Source organism: Hoplias malabaricus, chromosome 7 (assembly GCF_029633855.1).
Source record: "Hoplias malabaricus isolate fHopMal1 chromosome 7, fHopMal1.hap1, whole genome shotgun sequence".
Classification (NCBI taxonomy): domain Eukaryota; kingdom Metazoa; phylum Chordata; class Actinopteri; order Characiformes; family Erythrinidae; genus Hoplias; species Hoplias malabaricus.
Genome location: NC_089806.1, coordinates 18,331,794 through 18,356,479, shown reverse-complemented (window position 1 = coordinate 18,356,479; position 24,686 = coordinate 18,331,794). Strand labels below are relative to the sequence as shown.

The following is a 24,686-nucleotide window of genomic DNA, read 5'->3' as shown; positions in this document are numbered from 1 at the left end:
AAATATAAACAAAAAGAACATGGGATTTTAAATAATACACAAACAGCAATGTAAGGCAAAAAAAGAAAATGGAGGAAGTGTTTTAAAACAAAAGGAATTTGGAAACATTTAAGTTTTTTTTTTTTTGGTACATTCAGATTTAAGATGTCTCAATGAGGAGTTTTGAAGTCCTGAATTATTATTAAATATATCTCAAATTCTAATTTGACTAGTCAAAAAAACTTTCAGATATCTGAATTCTAGTCATTGCTCAGATTTTGGGCTTATTTTTCTGTAAAGTCACTTACAGATATTAGTTGCAGGTTGCATTTTCCCTCCTACTCTTCCCCACATACATCAAACCTAATTGTAATAAAAACCAGCCAATGCTCCATCGATGAGAAATGTTCAAGAAAAAGTTTTATTCATTAACTGAGGGAAATTAAAAAAAAAATAAATACAAGGAAGAATTATTCAGATATATCATTATATCTCCACTCTGTCTCGCGCACACGTTCACTCTCTTGCGTCTTCGCACAGCTTTGGTCATAAACGGCGCCTCATAGATAAAGATTCTGTGTTTAAGTGCCGGTATCGGTGCAACACTAATTAAAACGCCACCACGGTAGTTGTAGTGTATCTGCTGTTGGAGCCCTAGGCAATGACACATCATTGATCACAACATAAAAGTCAAATTTACTCCCATTTATTCACCTTTAAGTCCATCTTACAATGGAAGGCTTTTTAAATTACAAAAGTCCAATGGAGGCATCTCACATTGTAAAAGGAAACTTCGTCACAACACAAAAATAGACTGCAGAAAAAAAATACTGGAACATATCCAGCAAGGAAGAGCTGACAAAGATATTGCGTTGATTTTGGTTACTTTACGTTTCTTTTTAAATAAGTCTACATTTCACGTGACAGTCCTCAAAACTAACAAAAAAAAAAACCAACAACGTAAATGCATAGAGTCTGCACAACTGTCCACCCACAGTGTTTCAAACAACGTGGGCCTGGGCCTACTCTTAAAACTTACCTTTTAAAAATTATCTTCAACCAGCCTGTGTCTGATATCCAATGCAACTCAGTACAATGCTGTAGTAAACAACCCACAACCCTGGATACTGTTATTAATATTTAATAAAAGCACTCTATATAAAAATGCTCCTTAATATTATTGAAGAAAAAAAGGAGGTTGTGGAGCTGTTATACAACTTTTTCATGGAGTTATCTAGGACCAGATTACATTGTCAATGGATTACCCATTAGAAATTCTTCTTTAGTTTGGGCTCAGGCTTAATCTAGGTTCAGATAACCAGCCCAGGCTGAAAGACACAGTTCTATCAGCTTGTTATCAACCTTTCCAGCAGGGTCTGTTTATTCTCTCTTGCCTCTTCCATTTATTGGTAGAAAAACAGCTTGGTATGGTATAGTTTAGAATCGCATGCCATGTTTCATCTTCAAAAACAAGTCATTGGGCAATGTTTCCTTTGTGTTGGTTTCTCGTGAGGTTGTGTGCAGGTATGGAGAGATCCTGTAATGGAAATAAAATGGAAGGGCACCTAAAGTCAAATCCAGATTTGACAAGATTTTTTTTTTTCCTGGGAGTTAGTTAGCTTGATACGCCAGCATCAAGGTGACACCTCATCCACTTGAAACAGGAAAAACTGCAGGTGATTTTTTTGTTTGTTTGTTTGTTTGTTTTTTTGTTTTTTTTGGCAGATGCAGTCTTAAAATCCATTAAAGGATTCTTCTTTTCAGCTTGTGAAAGGTGCATCGTTTACATATAGATTTATGTGTGGGCAAGCATGCCACCCCCAACCCAAATACCCATTCCATAAGCCTTGTCCATTATATGTCCATTGGACGAGTGGAATGACAGAGTGCTCTCCCAGTGTTCACCACAGAGGGGCAGTATCGTCTCGTCAAAGCAGAAAGCTTGTGGAGAGCATGGGCTTCAGGTGCTGCGTGGCTCAGTAATGAAGCTTTGTGACTGGCCAGACAGCTGGGTGTAGCTCAGAAGTTGAGTTTGGTGATTGGACGCTCCCTGCCTGTGTCTGTGGTTTGGCTGTTGATGCGTTTGCGGTTGCGCTTCATCTTGGACAGATCTTTATCAAACACCTCACCAGAGCGCAACGCTGACACCAGGTCATCAAACTCGCCCCCATCATCCTCTCCGTTCTCTTTGGCCTTCCGGGCCTTTCTCTCCTTCTCTCTTTGCTCCTTTAGCTGTAAGAGGAGTAGAGGAACAGACAATGTGACTCAAGGCATGAGCTATGAAGCTAGACCAACAAAGCTAGAGCCAGGATTACCTAAAATCTGTTTAAAGGCTAAGCACCAGCTATATGAAAGTGTCAAACAAATAAATACAGTGGAATTTGAGTTCCTAACTTGTGGTTATTGATAGTCAGAAAACATGTTATTTCCTACTAATTGAAGGAATAAGGTTTGAAAGACCGTTGGTCCACCCCCTAACAGTGTTCGGAAACTCTAATAGGCGTCTTGCCTGTGACGTAGATGGTGGACAACAACTCTAAAAGCTGCACTTAATTCAATGCAAAATGACCAAAAGGTGTGTTGTTTTTGGCTGCAATCATTCAATGTACAGTGGGACATCTGTGCACAAATGGCCCAAAGATCCCAAAATATCCAGAAAATGGACTAAATTTGTCAACTTTAAACAGGCACTTTGGAAAGACCATCCGCTCACTCCGTTATCTGTAGCTCATTTCACTGGCGCTTTTCCAGCAATATGGGCATGTAAGGACACCAACGAAAGGTGTTCAAGAGCCTCTGTAACATGGAGGTAAACAGGGTAAGGACACTTACTTCACCTGTTTTAGTTGCTGTTAGTTAACGTTAGCTTGACTTGCTAAACTCGGTGGCTCAGATTATCCTCGGCTACGTAGTTGCATTACTGAGGTTTATAGTGTCGGATGAATTCGAGTTCGACTTCGATCACATTTACAAGAATAACGGTAGCTCTAAATTTGAGTTTAGCTTATTGCTAGGCTATTGTCATGAATAATGTTGGTTATTTAGCTAGCTAGATACTGTCATAACAGTCAGTCATAACGGTGTTTTACCGCGGCATTGTTCAGCTGTTGTCCACCAGTGATGTCATGGTTGCGTTCAAGAATTTCCGTAGCGAGCTCGGGTTTTTCCGTTAATTTAATAAAACTGTCAGTTTTAAAGCAAATTAAGCATGATATTTTCATTTTAATCCATACTTATATATGTCAGTAACTAAAATAATGTGAAATGCGAAAGAATATTCATGGAGGTCCATTAAGTGGTGCTTAGCCTTTAAAATATGCTGTATAATTTTTAAAACACAAATGCCACCAATTTTTAAAATTATATTAGATAAATCATTACACAAAACCCCAAATCAAAACAAGTCAGTACAGTGTGGAAAATGCAGATTAAAAAACACTATCTATTGGGGACAGGTCAGGGCTGCAGGGAAGTAATCCCATGTGGAAGTAAAGCCCATGTGGTTATACCAACAACTGATGAATCGCGATTGTTGAGGCAGTGGTATCTGAGGGACATGGATACTGCTTTTCTACCAAATCATTATTTCAATCACCTACTGACATCACCTGTTTAAAATCACACCATTATTTAGTCTCTTCTGCTAACCCAATTTCTTGTCCTAAAATGCCCTCGTCCCAACTTTTTTGTTGCGTGTCGCAGGCCTGGAATGCAGGAATGGGTGTATAACCATATATGCGTGTATATTAACAATAATACAATTTTCCATACTCTCCAAGCTTTTTCAGATTTGGGTATATATTTATTCTGAGCATTGCCAGATGCCAGGATCCTTCATAATTTTATGATCACCCATTGGCTTGAGGTATTTTTACTGTCAGTCACAGTTTTTGAAACAGTTGTAGGTTCACCTCTATTTTTATTTGTGTGAGATGTATTTGTGTTGCAAGATACTGTCTTCTTGGTTTTTCACCACCATTTTAAAGAAACCATTCAATGATCTATGAAATGGAGATTAACTGGAGAGACAAGAAGGATTTCTAGAAACAACGGTATGTACAGGTATCTACAGACCTGTCTTTTGGCTTTGATTATCTGACTGTTTGACTGGAAGGTAGCTTTTTTCCAGGTAAGGGACAGGTAAGCAAGCTTGCGTCATTTTAATGTGCTACTGACTAAAGCACTAAACCAGCAGAATCAGGTAGTCCCACTAGGCTATGAAGCAGAAGATGAATGAATGTTTTTGTTATTTGCATAAACTGTAGCCAGTTTTGAGGCTCAGTAGCTCTATATGTAGATAAACATTTTGAGCTCCTCACCTGAGCCTCCATGCGCGCCCGTCTCTCCTCTTCCTCTTTACGTCGACGCATGTTCTCATTCTCTTGCCGAGCCTCAGAGAAGGACTGCAGGAACTGGTCAAAGATGCCAAAGAACTCGTCTGGCTGCATCTTTCCAGTGTCTTCCCCGAAGTGCTTCACCGACTTCATGAACTGTAGAAGACAACGAGGTGAGGTTTCTGTGACTTAGAGGCATCTTTTTTTAAGCAATTACCTCCTAATAGTGTTAGTCCTAATAGTTTCAGCCAAACTATTGATAAAATGACACCAGAAATAATTTGCTCCTGATAAAATGTGAACATCTGAAAGCTGCGAGTGCTGATGAGGATACTCATCACAACATGGGCTTTAGCATTACTACCTCTAGTTAAACCTGCTTTCATTTAAGTTACTGCAAACTGACAAAGACGACAGAGGGTGTCCTCAAACTTTTGATGTGGAAAATAGAGTGACTGTTTAAATCAAGTGCCACTAAGAGCAAGAGTGCACATTAAACAGAACAAAAACAGCATAAATTGGAGTCGACAGAACAGAGGAACCAACAGCAGGGGTTTAATGAAGCTGTAGTAAATTAACCCTGTCACGCCCGGCTGCTGTTCTCCTGCCAGTAGCTCAGTTCAGAGCACTCTCGTTAAGCTCTGTTTTATTGGAGGCTGATTACAGGCTGAACCTGGGGGAAAGGGGACGCTGCTGTGGCACCAGCACAGCCTCGTGCCGTCTCTCTGCAGGGGAGGAGGCCTAACCTTCCCACAATGCCTTTGATGTGTCTTTATCGCAGCCATATGGGCCAGGCCCTCTCTAGGGCAGACTACTCCTTAGCCAAAGGGCACCTTTCAAGTTTTTAATCCATTCCCTCCTTCAGTCATTCCTTCTCCTCCTCTGTATCTCTTAATATCACTTTCACTGCCCAAGAGGCCCAGTTCAGGGCATGAACCATTACAGGCTGCAAAACCTCTCCCTTTTATGATCCCAGGACCCTCAGATGGAGTGCGTCCTGTAAGTGGAAGAAAACATCCAGAGAGTCACGTTTTTAAGGTTAATATCCTCCAAAAGGAATACAAAAAACAAGCTAGGGTTTAAATTTGCAAAGGCCAAAACAGGACATTACTAAAACTGTTTACATAATGCAGAAATGAAGATAAGTGGCTAAAAATGTCCAAGGCAGATACAGTTGTTTGCTACAAGGCTGATGTGCTTCAAGAGCACATTTTCACACTCAACAGTGCTCGTGAGAAACACAAAGAATATCTCCTCTCATCTTAAACAATTTTTGATTGGTGCATCACTAGTTTTTGGTTGGAAATCTCTAGATAGAACACAGGCTACCTGCTTGGGTGCTTAGCATGACTGTACTGTATCCAACTGTATATTAGTACTCTCTTCAACACGGATGTAGCACTCAAAGCCAGCATTAGGTGTGTGTCCTGTTCCGCCTCTACGTCCTGTAAGGACCCCAGGGGCCAAGCAGAGCACCAGGGTCACTACATAGGAAGTGCTCACAGCAAGAGGCCAGAGGTCAGCTGCTGCACTCAGCAGGCAGAAGCACAGGCTTTTACTGCAGCGTATTTCCACAGCTGGCCTCCGAAGAAAACAGAGAGCTCTGCATCACCTCTCACTCAACGCCTTACGCACACACACACTCACCAGTTCCTTGGCTTCATTGAGGGAGTCCTCCACATCAGAGAAGCTGAAACTGGCCAGTGTGACGAACTGGCTGACTACAGACACAAACTTATCCCCCACCTCCTGAGGACGCTTCTTCTGGAACTCCAGCTCCTGTACCATAAAAAGATCAGAGAGATGCTCACAGGGATGTAAATGAGTTCTGAGAACCAAGAAACAGATGCAAAGGACTCTAGTAGATCTTGTGTTTGGGCAGATAACTGGAAACATGCAGTGAGTGCAATGAGTGCTTACACTTTCCACACTTTTCAAGCCACTGCGCAGGTTGTTGATCTCTTTCTCCAGCTCTGTCATACTGTATTAATGTAAAAGAGAATAGTTGTTATTAAAAGGTGTATATATATATATATATATATATATAAATAATCGCATATGTATATAATTAAACATTTATACATTAGATTACATTCTCCTAGTGTCCCTGCTGCTTTTATCCATTAAAAAGATCAAAAGCATAAGAAAGCTGTAGCAAACAATGTCCTTCATTCTGGAATTGAGAGCGTTTCATCAACTTCAAACCATAATAATACATCTCAGCTTCAATTCATAAACAATGTAATCCATTATGTGCAACTGTGTCATTGGACTGACACATATCATGCTGAACAGAGATTCGCCTACAGGAAATATTTGTTTATAGCTTGTGTATCCAAGGGTCTGTAAATAAAGAGAGAAACGTAAGGGCCCTAAAACAGAACTTTGTGGGACACCATACTGCAAACAAACTCCCCATTTATATACAGAATTGAGAGCCATCTGTCAAATAAGTCCTAAACAAGGCAAGAACACTTAAAACCCACCAGGCTTTCAAGCCTGTCCATTAAAATGTCATGGACAACTGTAATGAAATCTGCATTCAAACCAAGCAAAATCATAAGAGAAAATTTTCCACAGTCTGCTTCAAACAAATCATTGACCACCCTAGTCAGAGTGGACGGATGTTTCTGAAAATTATACAGAAATTATTCCTGCTTGTTACATTTACTTAAAAAAAAGCAGCTGTTGGCAACACAGATATAAAAGGAGTGATGGAAAAATCACAACAGTTGAAGAGAATCTCGCTTGCTTTACTGAGTCAAGATGCATATTTTTCAGCATGGTTTTTAATTTACAGTGAGGGCTAACTTATTTCCCAGGATTAAATTGAGACTGCTATTCTGAGCCATGTGAAATGACCTCAAATCAGATTGCTCCCTGTCAGTGGTACACTCATTTAGCCTGTACATGAATGGAACATTGTACAAGACAACTGAGGAGAGAAGTTCGCATACTGTGATGCAAAAACTGCTAATAGGTTCAGTAAACACACCCATTCATTCACACATCTGTTGATCATCACACACATTTACGAGATACGCTTCAGGGCCCTTGGTTGAGACGTATTTGGATGAGGCAATGAGACAAAGTCGCAAACACTGACAGACACGAGACTGTGAACAGTGTCATCATTCCCTTTGAACAATGGCCATTCTGCCTGGAGTAAAGTGATACACAGAGAAGCAGTGTGATCAGTCTCTCAAATGAGATCAAGCGCTGGCCCTGTCTTGTGACCACTTCACTCAAGAAGCATTTATTATCACATTAGCCATTCTGGCTCAACTATGGTACTGATCTGAAGGAATAGCCTTTATATTTTTTTCTCTCAAATGTACACTGTAATGTGTAGTTGCATGATTTATCATTTTTATCATTATGATATGAGTTTTCATGAAAAACACATTGTAAAGGACCTCCATAAGCACACTAAAAGCTGTAAACAACAGCTCTACTTAAAGCGCATTACCCTGGAACAACCAAACATATTTACTTATTCTTTAAAGGGGAAGTTCACCTTTCCACCTTTAAGTCTTTCTAAACATGTATAGAGAAATATTATAATCATACACAAGATAAGATGTAAATTATCCTATGCCAATCCATTCACATAGGGCACACACACTCTCTTCTTACCGGCAGCCACAATTTCTATTGTTCCAATCCTACAGTTACACCCTAAGGTTGCTGTGGCCGTTTATGACCCGATCATCAACCAGCTACCCTTAACAACAACATTTACTCATTGAGCCCATCACATTGACTCAAACCACCCACTGTGTCACTAGCTCTTCAGAGGGGTCATCAGGTAGGCACCCCCCCTTTTCAGCTTTACAGTCCTACCTTACCTACCTTAAGCATCAACAATCGTAAACCCACTGTGGCCTCCCTGGTAACTAAGGCTATACTTAGCCCCACTGGCACCGTTAATGCATGCTCAGGGCCACCTGTTCCATGTGATCTTTATGTGCTACATCACCAACTACCACAACAGCACCTCTACAGTGCATTTCCCCAAGTAGTCTGTGTTCTCCTTATGCACAACCACTGACTAGACTTTTCAGCTGTTTCTGATAACTCTTTAACAGCTGCCTTATTTTCTGACCCTTGATGCCAAACTGCACATGCAGGGATGTGGCAGGCTTGGCTACAAACCCCCTAACACTTATCTCAACCGATCTAACACATGCCTGCCACCCACGTTCCCTCGCCTCATCCGCCAAGTCAACGTACTTCAGCTTCTTCCTTTCGAATGCTTTGTCTACTGCATCCTCAAATGGAACTGTTAACTCTATTAAATAAACTATCCATTTATTTTCAGAGTATAGCACCATATCTGGCCTCAGTGTAGTTGACGCAATACACTCTGTGACCTGCAGTTTTTTACCTACATCCACCAGCATTTTCCAATCTCGTGCTTTGCCCCATCTATCAATATTTATAGCCTGTGCACACTCTTGAATATGTTCACCCTCACGCACAAACCAAATCACTTTATTACTACAACCACTCATTAATGCATTTACTTCCAAGTGTTTGCTGTCCAACAAACATGCTAAAACCACGTATACCTCCCCTGCGAAAAACTACCCTTACAAGCTGATAGAATATTCTTCAACATGCCAACCCCTTTACATAATGTACAACTAGGGTCTTAACCTACCCGCTGTCCAATATTTTGTGGAGTTGGAAGGACATCATAAGTTGCTTCAATAAAAACTTAATACGACTTGTCTCCATTGCCCACAGTTCTTGCCAAGTGATTTTCCGCTTCTTTAGATTCTCCCAGTGAAGCCATTGGCCTTGTTTTGCCTGTGACGCTCCTTCTTGCTTTTGTGACTGACGCTGCTGCTTTAACCACTGCATCCTTTGATCCTGACAAAATCATCTCATGACTCATGTTTGCACATTTAAATTCCTCAACTAAACTCGAGAGGTAGCTCCAGTATCCCTCCCATACCATGCCACACTACTTAAACACTGTGGCACCCTTAGGCACTTCTTTATAGCCTTGTTCACAACCTCTTCCATCCTCTCTAATGTCATAAACTGTAAATGGCCATCTAATATGAGGCAGTAATCTAAACTGCAGACACCACAATTTCAGCTTCCCTGGCAGACATGATCTATCATTGCTATTAATAGCCTTCACCAATTCAGCCTTTATTCCCATTACTTGGTTGGTATCATTTAGTGCTGCTCTATACCATCTACGTAAATTCTTCACTGGTCTCTTCAGTATTGTAGGAATCTTTTATCCTTCCATCCAAAAAGTTTCTTGCACATGGGGGAAGCCAAGTACCACCATGCAACCTCTCCCCGCCTACGACCCACTAGAGGCCCCGATTACTACCTCCATCGCCACCGTAAATGCTAATGGTGAAATCGTACATCGAGCCAGTATATCCATTTCTAACTGCTGCAATGATGTAACAAATTCCTCTGTAAAAAAGCACTATCACACTAAAGAAAATCTTACCCTCCACATTAAGAAGATTTATGGGCCGAAACTGTTCTATACCCACAGCATCTTGCTCCTTAGTGATAAGGATACCGCCTGTTCTTTTCCACTTTTTTGGAATGATCCCTTTCTTCCCAACTATGAGCATCAACCTCCACAAAAACTTCAAGCCCTCAGGTGCATAGGAGACAAGACATAGACAAGACACCCGATACGGCACCCCTATGTCCTGGAGCAGAACCTGCCTTTGCATGATGCACAACATCTTGAACCTCACTCCATTTTGGTGGGCTAAGCTCCATTTGCCGCTCTATTTCACCTAGTGGTGGAATATCTTGTGGCAACTCTAGCTCCTTTGCTTTATCCTTGTCAGTGTACACATCATTGAAATGCACCTTTAATTCCCTCTTTCCAACTTTTAAACTCCCAGATTTCTCCTTACCAAATAAGGTCTTCTCAAAATTAAAAGGATTCCTAAATAATGATGCTCTAGCATGTTCCTTCTTTTACCTCAAGTTCTCTGCTCTTCTCTACACTGCCATCCTTCCCTTAAGCTCTTTCTGTAGTACCTTAATGCCCTCTCTTTCCTCTTTCCCTACACACCTCCATTGCTTTCTAAGAGCCCTTAACTCCTGTATTAGTTTATCTATTTCTGCTTGCTGCATTGACTCCACTATGTCTCGTCTCCTTTGCAATTTCTGCAACCTTCCAAACCTTGACATTCAATATTCTTAAATAACTTTACCTAAACTATTCAATTTCTTCTCTGATGATCCCTTCAAACCAGCCAATATACCTTTGACATCATCATTTATACACTTCCACCCTACTTTATCTACTGCAGCTGGCTATTTTACTTTTATTCTCTGCCCAATTCCTTTTTCTTTCACCCCTTGTTTAAGCCCTCCCTGCTGTCCACCATTCCTCTGGTTAACATCATATTCACCCTCCTGTACACTTGTGTTGGTGTCCTCCTCAGTAGTAACAGAGGCAACCCAATTTTTATATGAATGGCTCGAATTATTTGTCAAGACAAATTAAAATATAGCAACGTTGGTTTAAGATGAGATGCACAAGCTTAGTCCAGAGATGCATGCACCAAATGCAAAGCCATTGTGGCTATCACCATAGGTTAAAACTTTTTTTAAGCAGAGATGGTCATTTAATATAAGTCAAGCCTTTCCCAGGTTTTATACCCCACTCTGTGTTTAAAACCAAGTAAAACCTATATATTTATATTTATGGTGAAGACTAGCAGAGCATGGTTACTCTGAAGCATAAAGTCAAAAAGAGTTAAGACTGACTGCTAGAATGGAATTTTTCATTTGTTTCTGGCTACAGTCCAAGTTTTGACTGTATTTGGATCCAACAGCAAGGATTTAGTCATAATCCTTTGAAACCCAAGCAAATCCCACCCTGTGCAGGCCAAGGTGTAGTTGACTAGACAAACTATTCCTGATCTGTCTGCAATTGTAGCCATGACTCTCCATCACTGTTGTGCTGCAAAGTTCTCAGCAAATCTGGAGAACTCTTGCACATTTCAGCACCTCTCCAAGCTGAGGCCAGGGCCCCATTTCCTTGTGGCATAAATTAGTTTTACTCTGCATAAGTGAGTGGCCTGGCACTTAAGACCCAATGGGTAAATTTGAGCCCAGCGATGGAAGGTAGGGAGACCACAGAAAACCATTTCCAAAATATATTTAACCTAAGTAGGCCTGAAGGACTTATAAATTTATATCAGTCTGCCTTCTGAAGACTTACTTGACTTTAGCTGCCTCCGGCACGTTCTGCAGGTCTTCTGTGAACTGCATGACTTTGGGATACTTCTGTTCCAGGATGGTGATCAAGTAGTGTAGGAGAGTGATGTTCCTGCAATGCATAGAGGGAACAACCATTAAAAACATGGCAGTGTTCTTTAAAGCGAGACTTTGTGACTTAAATGTGTCTTACTTGTCGATGCTGGATTTGGTATCAGCAATCTTGTTAAGTGAGGAGATTTTAAAGCCAAATGCATTGCCTCTCTGGCCCTTATTCATATAGTTGCCAAAGGCCAGCACCACCTCCAGGAGCTGCTTCAGATTCCGGCTCTGCAGCACCTCTTTCGAGGCCTTCGTTAAAGCTGGAGCACAAACAACAAGGCATTATTAATACAATGTGTTAGCAAATAACCTTCGCTTTTTCAGAGTACAACTAATTCTTCCTCCAAGCAAGCCATTCTTCTTTTCAAACTGCTGCAAAACATCACAGGTGTGTAGATGTCCATTGAAAAACATGACAACACACAAACACACACCTTCAACTTTGGGTTTTATCTCTGCAATCCTCTCTGCAAATTTCTTCTTGAAGTAAAGAGACTGCAACCTCTGCTGATAGTGGTTTATTCTGTTGGGGTGTGTGAGAGAGAAAGAGAGAGAACTTAATATTAAAAGTGCACAAATTTCCATATCTCACATAGTAAGAGTTCAAATGGGTCATACAACGGCATTGGCCTGCTGTGATGATGGATGAAGGCCACAGTAGAAAGATATAGCTTGTGCTTTGAATGACAGGATGAAAAGACTGATTATTAAAGTATAAAGAAAAGTAAACAGCATGACCTCGAGAAGGTGAACATAACGCTCCAGTGTGACATTCAGTGCTACACTATATTTTAGATGTACATTTTAATGAACATTACTAAGAGGAGGAGGATGTGGCCAGATTTGGTCAAATTTGGCGTTACATAAAATGAACATATTAGCATTACCTAAATGAACAAATTCAATTCCTGCGTGTGTTAACATGTTAATTTTGACAGCACTAATTGTCAGGGATTTAATAAAGAAGTTTCCCATTGGTTTTAATTGTAATTAATTTGAAATCTACAGTTTCTTCCCATAGTAATCTTCTATTTGATGATGTGAAAACAGAGATCAGAGTAAAAAAGTATTATTAGGTTGAGGACTATTTCTTTTAGCTTTTTTTGGACAGAAGTCCCTCCTAAACTCTTCATAGCAAGCCAAGAAATAAAGAAAACAAACAAAGTCCTCTTTAATAGCTTGTTCATTTTTTTTAAATAGCTCCAGCCTTTTTCCCATTCACCTGCCCAAGCTCTGTTTGGGTTTGATTTCCCCAGCCAGAACACAAGAGGCAAGTTACATGAACTCAGACCACGCTTATTTAGTTACAGCAAATATTGATGCAAAATGGTCTTCTTAGTGAGAGAAAAATCAGCGTGTCACAGATCTAGAATTCACAGATGAAAGCAGCATGTGTGAGGACAGCATGTGAGACTCCTGGTTAAATAAAAGTCAGTGTAAAGTTGTGGGTGGCCCACATGGACAAGATCCTCCACTTGTAGTGGCTCACGCTCTGTGCTAGTGTGGGCTGAACAGCATGACACTAATTCAGCGCCAAGGTAAAATAAGTTGTGCAGTGTCTGAATCAGAGAGGAATCAGAACGTGGACTTCACACATTGAGAAAAGGGCAATCCTGATTTCAGTGAGCATCCCCATACTCTGAACCATTTGAAAACATGGATGAACAAAGAGGGCGGCACGGTGGTGCAGCAGGTAGTGTCGCAGTCGCACAGCTCCAGGGACCTGGAGGTTGTGGGTTCGATTCCCGCTCCGTGTGACTGCCTGTGAGGAGTTGGTGTGTTCTCCCAGTGTCCGCGTGGGTTTCCTCTGGGTGCTCCGGTTTCCTCCCACAGTCCAAAAACACACGTTGGTAGGTGGATGGGTGACTCAGAAGTGTCCGTAGGTGTGAGTGTGTGAGTGAATGTGTGTGTGTGTGTCTGTGTTGCCCCTCCAGGGTGTATTCCCAATGATTCCAGGTAGGCTCTGGACCCCCCATGATCCTGAACTGGATAAGCGGTTACAGATAATGAATGAATGAACAAAGACTGGCAAGTTCATGAATACTTCAGGCTGTTTTAATATTGTAGTCATATTATGGTTATCTGTTCCGATTCATGTATGTAACTTACCACAGGGTTTTTATATGAAGTCTTTCCACTAGGTACAGAGTTGTTTGATTTTTAGAGAGTAACTTACACATAAAGTAACTAGACATTTCCATGAAAGATTTAAACAGTAAATTGCAGTTGGAATGTAATTATAAATATTACAATTTGCAGTAATCACTCTTGGTAATAAAGGAAGATAACTTGATTAATCACATATTACAGCCAGTAAGTTTGAGCATGGACTGTACGGTTTTATTGGTGCTTTTCCACTGCATGGCATCTGCTAGGCTCGACTGGCTTTTCCCTGGTCGCTTTTCCACTGCCACAGCTCCCCCACAAAATGTAGCCATTGACATCACAAAACCCTGTCTCCAACAAGAATTGAAAACACAACAATGGTGGTGGAAATGTTAGGCGTTGTTTATTCACGTTTTTGTTTATTTGGACTGAACACAGCTCTGCACTCCAGTTCTCACAGATCAGCAGAGATTTACTTGTTGCACGTACAGCTCTCACTACTCTCTAGAGGCACCTAATGTTAGCGCCACAGTTGTTGTGGTTTTTAAAGCCGTGCTTCCCCTTAGAGATGGAGTTTTGCGACATCACCGTCAAGTAGGGTCCATGCAGTGGAAAAATGCCATATGTGGTGCCCCTTGAAATCAGTGCTTGAAACCTTGAGCTTTTGTAATAAATACCTGCTCATCTCATAAAGGAAGCGGTCTGCCTTGGCCATGCGGTCCAGTTCATGTTTGTGCTCCTCCAGCAGATCCACGTCACTCTTCTCAGGCACAAATTTCAGCATCTGCAGCCCAGGAGGATTCCAAAATGAGCAAAATCCACCACAATCACAGCCACAAACAATACACTCTGCCTGTATTATTTACTGCTCCCTGAATGTGCATGCCACTAGAAAAAGAACATCTTTATTCTTGATTTGTCAGCGCTAGACATGCCTATAAATGATTACAAACATATGTAATACTCTGAGGCATTTGTGTTAACAGACATTATGAATCAATATTTCCTAAGCATGATATAAGAAGTCTACAGAGCTGAAAACCAAACAAGTTTTTTTGGGGGCCACTAACCTGCTCAAGCATATCCTTAGGCAGATCTTCCTGTTCATCCATGGTCAGGATAGCCCTTTTCATTTCCTCATTGGACAGCTTTAACCTGTGTAAACAACAGGAAACAGAAACCAGATTAAGAAGAATAAATCACTGATAACTGGAGGAAATTAAACGTAAGTATACATGTTTTAGACACAAATTTGAACAAATGCTATAACGCTAACAGCAAACCACATAACCCAATTTCTCTAGACCACTCAAACCCACAGGAAATCCTGCTCTGCTCTAGGCCAAAACCAACAGGTCTGTGGGCATACAGTAAAGTAGGCTAGTGCATGCATTTTATTGGGTGTGTCTATCTTTAACAAAAAGTTCAGGTTTGATGCTAAAGACAGCAGCAAACATGCAAAGTTGCCCTCAAAGGAGTTTCTTTTATAAACAACATTGTGGTTCGGGCCTTGAAATATTGGTCTTACATTGTGAATCTCTCACATAGATTAGTCAGTCAACTCAAAGACAATGAGATAAGCTAACATATACATTTATAATAACTGAAGATATAGTTGAAAAATCAAACTGATAATTTTCTATTCTCCCAAATGAGGCTGAACATTAAAGACGTGTCCAAGTGTCCAAAGTTTTCTTGTTTGATTGTAAAATGGCAAGCTAGCACAGCCAGTTCTAGTAGGTTCCTTTATTTAAATTGTTTTAAATTGTTTTAAAACTGTGAACATCTCTATACAAAAAGGTGTAAAATTTAAATATGTTACAGGCAAATAGTTATGAGTTATGCCCTGTGACTCTTACCTTGGCATGGAACTGATCCCAAGCCTGCTATACATCTACAATATTGTGCTAACACTACTTGTTTGCTACGTTAGCTGCTAGTACTCTCAGAAAGATTTGTTTGTTTTGTTTTTGACTTTGAATCATATAAATGATGCATAGCTAAAAACATTAGCAGTAGTGTGGTTAGTCATTGATCTAGCACTATACTAATTATAAGGGCATACCTTTCCTTAATATTCATATCTATGAACTATTCATATATGAACTACCTTTGATGAGATTTAAGTGCATTTCATTTTAAAAAGCAATGAGTGATAGCTACATGTTCTAAGTAAAATAGTGCTGGCAGCTCCCTGACTGAGGGAATCAAACCATCAAAGCAAAGTCAGCATGTCCAGGTTTCCTGAAGTACACATGGCTTGTAGTCCAGCTGCTGTTAGAGGGTTAGCCAGGCGTGGGAGAGTGCCAAGCTGAACAGGTGTTTAACAGGCCTGAGATCTGCACTGGAGAGCTCCCTCAGTTCCTCTGCCAGATACACAGAGCGAGAGGAAGGCTGAGAACCACAGACAGGACGTGAACACGGCCAGAGCACTTTCACTACATGCTTATGCCAGACAGCACTTCAAACCTGAAGTGCACTTACTGACTTTGAATTTCACTTACTAAATAGAAATGTACTGGAGATTTCGGAGCGATATCATGACATTGGTATAGTTCCATGAATATGATTAGGACTACAATACCTAAAGGGAATGTCTACGATTGTGGGGAAATGCAGTTCTCTCTGGTTGTTTACAAACAGAAGTTCTGCGTCTTTTAAGGTGGAACTGTGTGTTTAAGGGGGAAGTATGTGGGTGAAGTTTAAGTTTATATTCATTGTTTGAATTACCACAGAAACTCATTTGTAACTCAAGCTGTTTAAGTTTGTAGCACTTTTGGTAATGTAGTTAGTCGTCTCCCAATTTTGGATACATTTCAACCTTGATGGTTCTTTATGAAACCAAATATAACCAAAATTGGCATCTCTCAAAAAACACCCTTGTGGCACCTTTATTTTTCAGAGTGTATTTAATGACATGGGAAACACTAGCTGTTAGTATCTTGACAAATCAGTTCAAAAACATCATATTCATGTAGTTCTACACAAGTAAATAATTTGGGTGAAATTAATTCATACTCACCAAATAAGATTTTAACATATTATAAAACAATACTACAGGAACTACATGTAGCAAATATAAAGATTATGCAGTATTCTATCCATGCAGCACTAAATTATGCAGTGGATTGCCCCCACCCCTATTTATGGCTTTAGAGACTCATTATGGGCTGTTAGTTGAGAGCAAATAGCAGCAGACCACACACCATGATTTGCAGAGCACAAAGAAGCCACCAGATCGTTTTTCTTGAGAAACACATCCACTGAATGTGTGGATGTTTTTCATAAGGAAACCAAATGCAAACTTCTCATGGCATTATTGACTAATGGAAATATAAATAAGAACACCTGGAAACAGAGATGACATCATACCATTTTTCTTTCCTCATTAGAGCTTTAGTGAAATCTTGAATACTACTTTATGAGTCTCAGATTTCTTTATTTAAAAACATTCTCCCTTTAAAAGTAAATCCATTTTTATCGAAGCACTTAACGTAAGCAGAGCATGTAGATATAGACCACCGTGATCAAAGTACTCAAACGCGCTTCTATACCACAGACACCCCACAATATGAATGCTTTCTATTTAAGATTTAGATTTATTAAAGTACAGGATCAAAGTCATTCTCCCCTAGTCCAGCATTTTCTTCTAACATCTTGGTACTGGACCACTGCTATCTCTACATTATGTTTGAATGAAACCCTAGACAGCTATGTAGGTTTTAAGCTTCTACTAAACTTTAATAATAAATGCATTTTTCCAGTGCTGTGGGCCTATGGCTATGCTGACAATATTCAAAACAGGCTGTGAATAAAACAGTAACATATGATATTACCCTCCCTTTCTCCCATGTATGCTACATACTGTAGTGAAGTGAGAGATTTTCAGAGCAATAATTTTATTTTTATGGATATAAAACATATTAATGTTAGCTGAGGCTAGAAACCAATCCCTGAAAGTCAACAGAGTGTGAGTTAATTAGACGGCTAGCTAAGTAAATGGTCTGTCAAAATGTGGCCAGTTCCATGTATGGAGATTTCTCATCAAGCTCCACATTCACTAAAGTCTCGCTGCCTACAGACAAACCACTGCCACACACCACACATCCCTCTTCATCAGTGATACTTTTGGTAATATATGGTGTGATATTTAACTGTGCCACACACACACAAGCAAATGTCTTAATTCGTCTTACTACAACTTTGGCCAGATGACCAATCACTGACCATCCATGACCCATTTCCCCCATGTCTCTTAAACTCATCCTTGATGTGGAATCCTATTTTCAGCCCACTTAATCATCCCATAAAAATGGATCGGTGGAAACGCTATGTGCCATTTTGGTTTGTTTCATGTTGTTTGAGTCAAAGATTTAAAGACACTCTTGAGAATAAATCTCCTGCTTGCAGACGAAGCCAAACCACATTCAATTAGTGAGACTTTGTAAATCTGAGGCCAGTCTGGCTCGCAAGTCATGACCAACTGTTACAGTTTCACGGGTTTCGTTTCTCACACCACAATCAGCTCCTCTGTGACAAACAGAAGTCCCTGTCTGAAGAAATGCAGTGGGAAAAAAAGATGTGACATATTAAATCTATAAGAGTGCTGTTCCAAGATACACTAATGATCATAATTGGGTATAAATGTGGAAAGCAATCCCAGTCAAGTGCACTTGTATACACTTGTATAGGATTTACAGTTTTTAGTAGTAGCCCAATTGCTTGGCAAAGAATGAAATGCCCTGTATGGATACTCTATTAAAATATTCAACTTCACTTGGATGACAATAGCATGTGATTTAAACTCACTCTCACAGTTCAACTGCACCCGTGTAAGCCCGTAAACAAGTGGAGGATATTAAAACTTTCAATAATAAATACATGATCTGAAATACAAGCAAAGGGACTGAAGGGTCTATACTTTTACAGAAACAAATTAATTTAATCACCCTTAATTTCTATAGAAATTATGAAAAGAAAAATATAAACTATGGGAGTCTTTAGTCTTATTAGACACACTGTAATCTTACTGTAACTCTCGACGGCATGTATGTAATCCAAAAGAAATTTGAAACAAAATGTGAAACCTTTAACAACAGTGTTATAACAGCTGTTTAAATGTTGACTGAAAGACTCGTCCACAAGAACCTGTCCAATAATATGAAATGAGATCTGTGTGTCCTCCTAAATGAACTGTGAAATGTTCAGAGAAAACCTTTAAAATACATTCAATATTCAGATTTGCAATTAAGCAAGACAGCCTTAGTGTTTACAATAGGCGAGGAAGACCAAAGAAAGACGGCACTCTGGGAGGGCAAAAGAACAACACCAGCCAACATTATCCTTCATCAACTGCTCAAATGTCATTCTTGGCAGAAACCAAGAAAACCAAGTTGTTTCTCAGTTTGAACAAGATGAAAACATAAATAAGGAATTTTCTGATGATGAGGTAAGATGCTGATTAATTTGCCTGACCCATGGTACACAGTGCTACAAAGAATTCAAGGAAATCACCTCATACTAATGAAGGAACTGGCAACAGAGAGCATTTCCCTTGGAGGAAATAACACAGCAGAAACAGCAGAAAGTGTTTAGTGGAAACACACAAGAGGACACTACCAAATCATGAATTCAGAGCTGTATGTCCAGGATATGACTACACGTCTGGAAGCCAGAAGGTTCCGCAGACAGAGACAAATTGCAGCCAAGGTTAAAGGCATCACTCACCGGGAGAGCAGGATGTTGCAGTTCTGAGCCCTTCTGCCATCGATGACAGACAACTCTTTGACTTTCTTCGAGCTCAGAGTATCGTCCTCTGCCTCTTTCTGTGGTTAGGAATGTGAAGATGTAGGTTATTCACCTGCATATTTTATTTCCTCTCTCAGTGTTTTCACAATCACTCTTATGCTCTGTGAACAATGAGTATATTACTGAATATTAAAGGATGTAAAATGGACATTAATTGGTGATATAAGCTACAAAGTCACTACTGAGCAAGAAACACTTTAAAAATGCAGCAAACAAAAATAATAGTTTAGTTCTCTGCAGTAACTCTTACCTGTTTGCTGTTATTGACCATAAAGAAGTCCTAAAATGCAGGCAAGAAGCAAGGGAGATGCGGCACATGTTAGAGAGAGAGCGCTGTTTGGTGAATTCAGCCAAAACAACAAGCTAGTGCACAGGATGATTGTAATGCATGGTAAGAATGATAGTGATGGTAATAATGAAATTGCATGAAGGCAAGGATGCATGGTTGGGTTTGCCACTGTCAGCAATGGCAGATTCATGCTTGTCGAGATATAAAAACTCAAATATTGACTAAGAAACACAAGCAACCTGAGTCCATAGTACAGTTTTTAGAGAATGGAAGTGTTTCACCATCTGCTGTGACCTGACAGCTTGGAGTATTCATTCATAACATTAGCATTAAAATGCAATTATTTCCTCATCCATTATAGCAAACAAATACAAACAGATGAATGGGTACCATCATTAGAAAACAATTGTCCAAATGGCTTGAGGAGAAGATCATCTTAGCACATATTTTACTTATCATTAAGCATGCTAGTGTAAGTACTAAATAAATTATTAGACAGTTAATATAACTAATGCACAACATTATTAGCATGGTGAATATGATAATAAACCAAATGCATGTCAAATTTTAGTGCCGTAACAAAGCAGAGGGATTCTCATTGTTTGCTAAATATATTCAGGACAGTTCACATGACAATTATACTGAAATTAATTTAAACACACTGTAAGACACCAGTGTATGTTTTCAATTAAGAACCCATCTGTTTTGTTTAATGACATCATGACTACTATGCATTATAATCGTATCATGACCATTAAAAATCCATGCTGCGCAACTCTCCGTAGAGGGCTCCCCACAGGAAAATACAGCTCAAGCTTCAAAATCATATAAATCTCATGTGTGAATGCAAATATGTTGTCGGTTTGTCTTGAATGAATGACAGGAGGGGCAAGAGAGATTGTTTTTAGTGACCTGTTGTCTCTGGTACGCTGAGAAGGTCTTCTCAATATCCGACAGGTCCAAGATCTTGAAAACTTTACTGTCATCCACCTCGGCCCACACTGTGCCCTCCAACTTGTTCTACGGGAAAAAGAACCCGGTTACACAAGTGATCACAGTGCTTTTAAAGCAACTGAAAGCTGACAGTGTTTTGCTCAAACTTACGCTTCTGTAATCAATAGCTGCTTTATGTTATACGCTAATCCAAACTTCTTTTCTAATAACAGAGAATGTTATTGTGGTATAAGGTAAATTGGAACCGATCAAAATATTGTCACTGGTACAGATTTTAAGGAACCAGTGTTCAAGCCAGTGGCTTTAAAGCTAGAGAAATTAATGTTAAAAACAATATATTTTTGTCAACATCACTAAAACAACAAGCAAATTTATAGCTAACCTCGGACAGATTGATAAATCACAACAGTAACCACGACATACCATGTAAAACATGTGGCACAGTTTTTAAGCCCACTTCAGTGAGACTGAGTGCAGATCCCTTTGACCATACATTAATGGATATACTTTAATACTGGTCAGTTTTATCAGATTAATCAGTTATGCCCAAGTTTAAATATAACACTAATCCATGTAAAGAGCATCCAGGTTTACCATCCTATAATCCCAGGAAGACTCACCTCAGATAGCTTGGACCAGTTGAAGGATTTTAGTGGATTGGAAGGCTGGGGAATATTCTTCTTCTTGAGGGCTGGGCCTATGGGGGCTCCAGGGGGAGGAGGTGGTCCTCCTAGAAGTGGACGTCCAGGAAGCGGAGGTGGGCCACCAGGTGGAGGAGGTGGAGGTGGAGGCATCATAGCACCACAAGGTGGAGGAGGTGGAGGAGGAGGCATCATGCCCCCAGGTGGAGGGGGAGGAGGGGGAGGAGAGAGTGGACCACCTGGGGGCCCAGTTACAAGGGGTGGACCACCAGGTACACTGGCTATCTGTCTCTGTAAACAATAAAATAAAATAATATAATAATCCAAATTAGATGATACATGAACCCATTAAAGCTTTATGACTGTTATTCCAAGGAAAGTAGTAAATTGGGTGTAAAAATAAAAACAAACTAATATTTCATGAATGTGTTTACAATGCTGAGTTCATGCAGGCGGACTGTAAGTTCGGACACTTGTTGCTTGACCAATCTATGTTCTCCTGTCTCCTTCTCAAGCTTCTCCTTCATCTTGTTAAGTGTCTGCATCATTTCCTCCTTCTCCTGGGTCTTCGCGTCACACTCTCTCTCTTTCTTCTCCATCTTCTGTTGAAGCTCATGGTGGTCTGACACAGACAAGGATCGAGTTCAACAATGAAATACCTTGATTACTCACTATTAGGCAGAAATGTTTTTAATCTTGTCAAAATAAAAGGTTATACAAAGAAAATCAAGTAGTTCAGAAAACTGGTTCATTAGCACCACTAATGTTACTGACCTTTACGCATTTTCTCTGCCTGTTCCTTCCACAGTTTAACCTCATTTTCATTGACAAGCCTGGAAAGGGAACAGTTCAGGACTAATGTGAGCACACATTTGCCAAAGTTAAAATATTCTTCAGTCCACTATTTCCATACAAAATATATAAAAATATTCTTGTATCTGCACAAGAAATGTGTGAATACTCAACATAAAAATTGCAGTCAATAAATGTAAAGAGTGAAAGAACAAACACCACTTCTCTGAAACTCACATTCGAACCACATTCTTGACATTAAAGTTTTCCAAGGGGGTTACGTCAGGATCATGACCCTTGTCATTCTGGAGGACCATCTGTTGGACAATGCGGTCAAGAAGCAACCAGTACTGCACCGTATTCCCACTCCTCTTATCTGCAACCAAACAGCATCTTCACTTTTGTTTGTGCTTTTAATGAATGGTATGTGATCAATTAAAACTAAACACATTACTGATATTCACAATATTAGTTTAACATATTCATAGCTAGCAAGAAAAAGAAACTCACGAGGCATAAGCAAGCAGTGGTGCAGAACTGATATAAAGTGAGGGTACGCGTCAGTGTGGGTCATCTTCTTGCGTATAAGGTCAAACATCTGGGAAGCACTTTTTGTGTCTATATGCACCTGAAAAATAGGAACACAGTAATATTAATAAAAGAGCAACATATAAACTTCACAATCAAACAGACCATAACTTCCTCATCTATTTTTTTTTCCACTTACGCTTTCAAAGCGTCTCGATACAGTAAGTTCATCATCATTTCTCAGCATTTCAAAATAATCCAAGTGCCTGAAAATATAAGATACAATGCATGAGAGCAAAAAACAAGTGAACTGCAATTATTAGCACAACCCAGTGATCCTCAAACTGGTCCTCAGGCTCCCTCAAAAGTCCTAATTCAATCACACAGGATGAACAGGGCAAAATATGGATCATCTGGATGGAGGACAGTTTTAAGAAGTGCTGGAATAACATTAAACAAAACATAAATAAGTGACAGAAAAGAAATATGTAGTTTAAAGCTTACTTATGAATCTTACCGGTCTAACGTAGAATTCTCATGTGACCTGAGTTTATCGATGATGGGCTGAATCCCCAACATGAGGAACTCGTATCTCAAATGTACCCTGAACTCAAGACTGGTCTGTTAAGGGAAAAGAACAACAGAGTCAAAGTCTTCACAATATATGTTGAAGAATGAAAGAATGACGTATTGAGGTAGTTATTTGAAGACCTCATGGAGGCTAAACCAAAAAAGGAACCAGCTGTGCTTTAGAGAACTCACCTCTCCAGCCCCCTGGCTCAGAACAGCATTAATGAAGGACATGATGGCGGTCTTTAGACTGACCTCATCCCTGTACCGACCCGTACTCCGATCAAGATCATTTAGAAGCATCTACACAGGGAAGTATGACAGTAAAGTAAGGATGGGTTCATGATGACTAAACTACTTGAAAAGGCAAACTATCAAACTTGAGTGGCCAACCTGAAATCGCGTTCGTTCACAAGCAAATTTCTGGTAGTGCAGCATAGCCTCTAGAACCTTCTTATGGCCTCCAGGAACCAGGCACACAGCTCCCATGATTTCTAGCACAGCTACCTTTGTTTTAATATTCTCTGTGGCCAGGCTCTGGGCAATGATGTTTATGCTCTCAGGGTGGGAGAGGACATGAGCACGGCCCTGAGAGTTGTTCATTAGCGCTTTAATACAGCCAATGAGGGACGTGTGGATCTGAGACTCGGTTGTCTCGTAGTCCATGCTCTTCAGGAAGTTCAGGATACAGGTCAGACCATCTAGGTCAATGAAGCGAGTGACAAACCTGCAACACAGGAGATAACAGCAAATCTGCTCAACATTTATATCACAGAGCAGTGAAAGACCATTTATAAAACGTAAGACACAAATGTTTTACATTGTTTTAGGAAATGATTAAATTATTTATTAACTATCAAATCTCACCATAGCTAAGTTATTGTGTATGCTAATGTATTCATTAAAAAATGCACTGAATATGGTATATAATTTTGAATACAAACTAGAAATATAATACAAATTATTTTTGAATTGTGATTTAATTGAAAGTAATTAATGAACTAATTAATGAACATTTCAACTGGTCAAACATTTTTAACACAACGTGAAGGTGATAAAACTGAATCCAAAAAGGACTCCTAATGTCTACATGGGATAATGTTTCCCCACAATATCCGGTCAGAGTTTACTGAATATTATGATTCCAACATTCTTGACACAACATTTAACCCCTTAATGAGAAGACAAATAACCTATAGCACAGACAAACACCATTAGAAGCAAGGCATAGTGGAGTAGATTCAAGTCTGGCAGGAGTTAATGGAGTTGCCTTAAGACCAGGGTCAAAAGATCAGGGCAGTAACTGAGCATCAAACGCGTGCATGACTGCTTTTTCGTCACAGGCTTAATGACAAACAGCCCCCA

At 39.9% G+C, this 24,686-nt stretch overlaps 1 protein-coding gene across 3 annotated transcripts in view; it reads right to left on the bottom strand.

Moving 5' to 3' along the window:
- Nucleotides 1–356: 356 nt before the first annotated feature.
- The window catches only part of daam1b (dishevelled associated activator of morphogenesis 1b), an 84,530-nt gene continuing 60,200 nt past the window's right edge, over nt 357–24,686 (bottom strand). For 2 of the 3 annotated variants that reach the window (XM_066676028.1, XM_066676029.1), the window contains exons 6-26: nt 23,715–24,048; nt 23,514–23,624; nt 23,269–23,372; nt 22,951–23,017; nt 22,734–22,851; nt 22,461–22,599; nt 22,206–22,264; nt 21,866–22,053; nt 21,411–21,722; nt 20,749–20,856; nt 19,798–19,827; nt 19,467–19,564; nt 14,810–14,894; nt 14,417–14,523; nt 12,068–12,156; nt 11,725–11,893; nt 11,536–11,643; nt 6,234–6,294; nt 5,961–6,092; nt 4,299–4,469; nt 357–2,211 (exon numbers count right to left, since the gene is read on the bottom strand). In XM_066676028.1, coding sequence (XP_066532125.1) covers nt 1,999–2,211; nt 4,299–4,469; nt 5,961–6,092; nt 6,234–6,294; nt 11,536–11,643; nt 11,725–11,893; nt 12,068–12,156; nt 14,417–14,523; nt 14,810–14,894; nt 19,467–19,564; nt 19,798–19,827; nt 20,749–20,856; nt 21,411–21,722; nt 21,866–22,053; nt 22,206–22,264; nt 22,461–22,599; nt 22,734–22,851; nt 22,951–23,017; nt 23,269–23,372; nt 23,514–23,624; nt 23,715–24,048 — 2,803 coding nt within the window. In that variant the 3' untranslated portion in view covers nt 357–1,998. The remainder of the gene's footprint in view (nt 2,212–4,298; nt 4,470–5,960; nt 6,093–6,233; nt 6,295–11,535; nt 11,644–11,724; nt 11,894–12,067; nt 12,157–14,416; nt 14,524–14,809; nt 14,895–19,466; nt 19,565–19,797; nt 19,828–20,748; nt 20,857–21,410; nt 21,723–21,865; nt 22,054–22,205; nt 22,265–22,460; nt 22,600–22,733; nt 22,852–22,950; nt 23,018–23,268; nt 23,373–23,513; nt 23,625–23,714; nt 24,049–24,686) is intronic. The other variant, XM_066676030.1, reaches the window with a different exon arrangement.